General features: G+C 39.8%; 1 protein-coding gene across 2 annotated transcripts in view; it reads right to left on the reverse strand.

Moving 5' to 3' along the window:
• Window positions 1-6,000, reverse strand: part of rbm33a (RNA binding motif protein 33a) — a 34,955-nt gene that overhangs the window by 15,425 nt on the left and 13,530 nt on the right. For both annotated transcript variants that reach the window (XM_008396748.2, XM_008396747.2), the window contains exons 10-12: window positions 5,786-5,847; window positions 1,619-1,748; window positions 869-1,239 (exon numbers count right to left, since the gene is read on the reverse strand). In XM_008396748.2, coding sequence (XP_008394970.1) covers window positions 869-1,239; window positions 1,619-1,748; window positions 5,786-5,847 — 563 coding nt within the window. The remainder of the gene's footprint in view (window positions 1-868; window positions 1,240-1,618; window positions 1,749-5,785; window positions 5,848-6,000) is intronic.

The following is a 6,000-nucleotide window of genomic DNA, read 5'->3' on the forward strand; positions in this document are numbered from 1 at the left end:
TACAAAGTTATCTGTAATCCATAATCTTAACAGCTCTCATGGATTAAAACTGGAGGGCAAAGTGGAGACTTTTTCCTAAAGTCATTTAACTTTTCTTCGGTTTTTGAGAAATTCATCTTCAGAAATGACACCAATAAAATCCTACAGAGTCACGATCAGAATCCTTGTCAGTAAGCAAACACGCCTTTGTAGAGTCATATAAAAACTTTTTTTCCTTTAATTAATAACTGGAACATGGATCAATACATTTCATGTATCTTTGCTTGATGATTTTAATTATGGCAATTGGCAAAATGTGACATTTACTGCTTGTTTCATAACTGGCTACTCTGCCATGTTGTCTCTCTGTCACACTTTGAATTGGATTGCTACTGAAATGTGCTAGACAAATAAACTTGACTTAAAACTCAAATTTGAGGATATATATGAAGGTCCTTTCAGCAAGACCATTCATAGATTACTGACCTATTTATTTATATCCACCATCAAAAACAGACAAACTTCTCTGGAAGACAAGGCTAAAACCGTACCTTTGTTTTTTGGCATTTCATAGTCTACTTATTATCCCACTTGTCATTTCATTCTGCAAGTATCTATTTTATATGCTACTTATTGGTGCTTGATGTAAACTTTACTTTAATTGTTGCTTAACTTATTTGTTGGATTTCAAATATGATACGACAAGGATTCCCTCACTAGGGGGAGCTCTAGTCTGTTTCTCTTGACAAAATGCACTGGCTCTTGCTAAGTGAGACTGTTTTGATAATAACTTCAAGTTTATGGGAACATAAAAGCTACTCAGAACACTTAACAGAAATTTCAAGCAGAATCAGAGTAAAAATAAGAGAAAGGAATGTCTACCACTTACTCTTCGTTGTACCGGCATCCCAAACTGAACTGGTGGAGGGGGGAACATGTTGCCCTGCTGGCCGAATGGCTGCCGAGGGCTCATGAAAGGCCGGGGCTGGTTTGGGGGACCACCTTGTTGATTCAGGTTCGCCATCCCCTGGTGGCCTTGGTGGGGCGGGAGGTTGGGTCTTGGGGGTTCTCTCTGGAACAGTCCTAATGGGCCCTGGCCTGGCTGGTTGAAGGGCGCTCCGGGAGGGCCGAAGCCCATGTGGGCCTGTACGGGCAGCTGCTGCTGGTGGTGGTGGAGGTTGTTGCCGCTGTTCATCAAAGAGCCGGGCCCCGGGTGATCAAACATATGCTGACCTGGAAACCGCGATGAATCTCCACACTCTGCGGACACACAGGAAAGACAAAGCAACAACAGCTCAGTTTAGTTTGTTTCCTCCCAAAAAGAAGAAATTTCACATATCTTTGCAGCATGAAAAACATCAGACAACTCTATCAGGGTGAAGAGGGGAAACAAGAGCATAGGCTATCAATTTTACATTAACGACGGGTATGAAAAAATCATAAATATGTATGTTTAAAGCCATTTCCAAGGTTCATTCACATGTATATACATACATGCATTTAACATGAGATCTGCTAATACAGCAACACCAGAGAGCTGGCAGCATACCCTCTAGGTATAGAGCTAGAGGTGATGAAGAGAGCTCAATATGCTCTGAAAGCTTCCCAACACTCATCAAGGCTAGACGCTGAGACTCACCTCCTATAAAGAGAGGCTCCCTGTCCTGAGGGCCCTGAGGTGGCTGGTTCCTTAAGGGCTCCATGTGATGAGGCGGTCGCTGGGGTGGACCAAAATTACCCGGCATGTGCTGCTGGAAGTCTCCCAGGCCCTAGGAAGAAAACCCCAGGAAACTCATGAATCATTTCTCCAATCTGGAAACTCAATAATCGAAAAACAACTCTAACTAATAAAGGGAATTTGTGGAGAATTAGACTGGGCAGGGAGAGTGTGAGTAATTGAAGTGCTGGTGTCTTTAAACAGATGTAAACATCAATATGCATGCCAATACCAAAGGAACCCTTCAGCATGAATTCCTGAGCAAACCTGCATTAATATTTCTTGGGGCTTTATTGATATAAATGAAGAGCAGTGTCTAATAAGGAAAAAGTGTTTCGGGGGGGGAATAGGTGGCCTCATCTTTGTTTCAACCACTTCGTCTGGTCGACAGCTTTCTACTCTAAACCCAATCAATTTAACCAAGAAAACCAGATAACAACTATTTAATCCCTCCTTGGAATTTGAATCCCCCCTCATAACTGTCTCCTTTATTCTTTAAACATCCATCTCTGTTGAAAAATTAACCTCCTATTCAACACGTGACACTTCCACAAATGGGCTGCTTGCCTCCTCTGAGCCTATTGTAAATTACTTAAGATGCTATCAAGGCCTAATCCATCTTTATTCCACTGCTCTATGGAGGTATTTAGAGAGAAGAGGTGTTAAAAAGCAAGGCCAGAGTCCCCAAAACTTGCTTAACATAAAGTTAATCAAAGGGGCTTACGAAGACAGGGGATCACAATGGGGGCACAATCATACTATTCTAAAAGGTCAGACAGACAGGTTTGCACAATGAGGACTCCGGTGTCCATATAATACCTCTCAAATACCACAGCTCATCCTCTCACTTCTAATCCTTGATAAAACAGTGTCTGGAAAGCTCAATATTTGAGTGAAGCTGGTGAAGCTCCAAGCTAAAAAGGCGTAATATAAGCAAATATATTAGAGGAGGCCAAATGTTAAAGCACCCAACTCATTATGAACATCTGATTTTTAACATGATGAGTATTTTTTAAAAGAGAATTTATATTGATTTCTTAGGGTGAACAATAAAGTTGATTGATTTTTGAAGTATTTGAATTCTATGGCAATACATATGCATTGCTATTTTTCCCCTTTCTAACTCAATTTTGTACCTGTAAAGTACATTTTTCATAGCCACTGACTTTAACTTTGGATTATTGGTTTGTTTCTTGTTTTTGCCAAGAATTTCAATGAATTACGGCTATAAAATGTTAATGCAAAAATGCTCAAATGTCATGTGTAATTTGATTGTATGTCATCTGACAGCTTTGTCTTGCACTTAATTTCCATGTATTTTAATTCCAATCTATTTTTGGGCCAACCGTCTGTTAAAAAAGAAATGAGGCAATTCATTCGAGTCATATAATCAAATATTTGCAGCAGAATGTAGAAAATCACTTTAAATTGGTAAAACAAGTCCTGCAATGAACTAACAATTCAGATGAAGTAAAAATTGGGGAAAACAAGACAACAGATGGACAGGATGGATGGATCTTCATTTTTTTTTATTTCCCAAACAGAGAAACTAGAGAAACTGCATATTTACAGTAAATCTGTAAGAACTGTGAATTAATCCTATCCATATACTGAAGGTCTGTGCTCATCTCAAGATCAGTTGATGTCAAAAAAAGCTTTGAAATTGGCACTTTTTTGTGCTCACACAGACAGAATAAAGGTTTCATAAATGTCACACTGCAAGTTAATAACTAAATGAGTCCCAGTCCCAGCAGATTTAGATCTAAACTAATTTTAATTCAACCAAAAGGTTTGTTGATATGAAAACAACAAAAGAGTGTCAATTAAGAAAAAATATGTCTGCATTCATATGCATTTTGGTATGCGGAAAATGTGATGGGATTTTTTCAGTAAGCAAAGAAAAAGCCTTTCCTGGCAATAATGCAATCAAACTATCATTATAAGTGCTGAGCAGCTTTTTGCACCTTTGGTGATAAACTCCAAAACTCCAAAGGCTTTCGGACTTAGGCGCATCTTAAAATTGGGGGAAGGAGGGAATGAGACATGTGACTCATGTCCCATGCCTCCTATAAATGGCAATTACAGGGGGGTATGATGGCATCTTTGAAAGCAGGGTTGATTAAGATGGGAGAAATTAAAAGTACAACCGTTTCCAGTTTGATACCTATGAGTACCTACTGTGTGTAGGATATTGATTCCAAAACTCCACATAACCTCGCAATAGAAAAAAGTTTCAACTGTCCTTTTAAAATTTCACAAACAGTCTCAGCCTATCGTTCTACAGTTCACAGTTCTAACATTATTATTAGAGGCAGTGTTGCACAGAAGTCCTGTTAACGTTTGTAGATGCTGACTGTATTTCAAACTGTAACTAATAAACAGCATGGCAGCAAGAAGATGAACTGGCTAGCTTTGTTTTCTGGCCAAGCACAGAAAACAAAGCTGTTGTGACATTAATTCTTTTTCACACACCTCATTAGCAACTCCTTAACAGCCATCAGCATCAGTAGGCATCACCAAGAGACGTGATGCCTCACATCTCTTGGCTTACTTTTCATAGATGGAAGTATGCCAAGCTTCCCTAACCAGCAGATTACAGCGTAGAATAAGGATTCCCAGAATGTAGAAGTGTTTTCAAAACTAAGCAAATAACTATCAAATAAACAGCATTTATTTTTATTTTTTTTTACAAAATGTTCTTTCAAAGCATTTTTTCCCTCCATATGTTGATTTTTAAAATAAATTAATCATTTTATTGAATAATTTGAAAAAAATCACCACAAATTGGAGTTTCGAGGCTTAAAGATGTGTAGAAACAAATATTCCTAACAAGGGCTTTAATTGGTGTTAAGATTAATATTTCAAAACCTGTCTCCACCTCCAAAGATTTAATGCATTAATACTGGAGGCTATGACCCCCCATTAGTCCAGCCTTTAAACAATTAAATTTGATGGGATGATAATGTATGATAATCATGAGTAATCACATGTCCACTGATAAATGGAGAGTTGCCTGCTGGTGTGTCACCTGCATTTCAAATCATGTCCTTGGCAACGGTAGCCTAAATGTGATTGACAGCTGGGGAATCCAACATCGTGCTGTTTATCTCCCAACTTGTCTGAATTCTCTTCCCAATGCATCTTCTGCTTTCTGATAAGAGCCCAAACTGTTTGTTTTTTTTAAGCAAGTCTGCTGTCAACATCCAACATGATGTTAGACATATGGGAACAGGAGCAGCATCATTCTGACACAGAAGGTTGAGAAAGAGGTAAATAAAAATACAGCTTTTCATTAAGAGCGTCTCCAGAGAAACAGCCAGGCTCATTTGTACATCCACATGAAGGCAATTGGATGTAGTCATTTTCTGATTGCTAATTTGCATAAATCCATATAAAATGCAATTTCCAGAAATATGTCAGTCAGCAGCAGCAGCACCACCTGATGCCTGGGCATCATTATCTAAAAGGATGGTGCGACTTAGGGCACTTCGGCTCACTTTATGGCAAGCAGGCTTCTTCAATGCAATTATGACTTGAAAGATATTTCTGTCGCCTTTTGGGGGGGCTTCTTTGTGACTCAAATGGGAGACCCTTTCTTCCAGAAAAATCACTAATCTCAGATACATTTGTATGCCAAATGTAAGAATATAAGATGGAGGGAGGGGGGAAGCCTCAGTCCACCACCATGTTTCACTAGCTCAGATATCATTGAGAGAATGTTTCTGCATCTTTAGGACACAAACTTGCAGAGAGTGAATTTTTTACCAGGAGTATATCCCATATTCACAATACCATTATGTGCCAAGCTGGCTTGTCTGAGCTCCACACCATCCATGAAGAGCTGTTAAGTAATTCCCGTCACAGCAGAGCCCTGCCTCCAAAAGTCTTCAGCCTGGAGCTCCTATCATGCGTTTCCAGTCGTACGCTCAGGCTCGTATCGCTGTTTACGGATTTGCTTTAACAGTATTTGGTCAGTGCAGACGGTCTAATTGAAGTAATGATATTTCCTCTAACATAAAGGGACATCGACCGTGTGGCGAGTGAAAGAAAGTGAAGCAAATGGAAGGTGGAGGAGCAGCTGCTACTCACAGGAAACCTCTGAGGACCCACAGCAGGTCTGGACTGGCTCTGAGCAGGAGGCATCAAGGGCACTGCAATGAGAAGAGAGGGGCAGAAACAGGGAGGAAAGGGTGGGGGAGGGGTGGAAAACAAGGAAAATGAGAGGCAGTAGGCAGAGAGGGGATGATTGCAGAGAGGAGGAGATATCTCTATGCTAAGGACTCTTAGGCATATATATATATATA

Source organism: Poecilia reticulata, linkage group LG20 (genome assembly GCF_000633615.1).
Source record: "Poecilia reticulata strain Guanapo linkage group LG20, Guppy_female_1.0+MT, whole genome shotgun sequence".
NCBI classification, from domain to species: domain Eukaryota; kingdom Metazoa; phylum Chordata; class Actinopteri; order Cyprinodontiformes; family Poeciliidae; genus Poecilia; species Poecilia reticulata.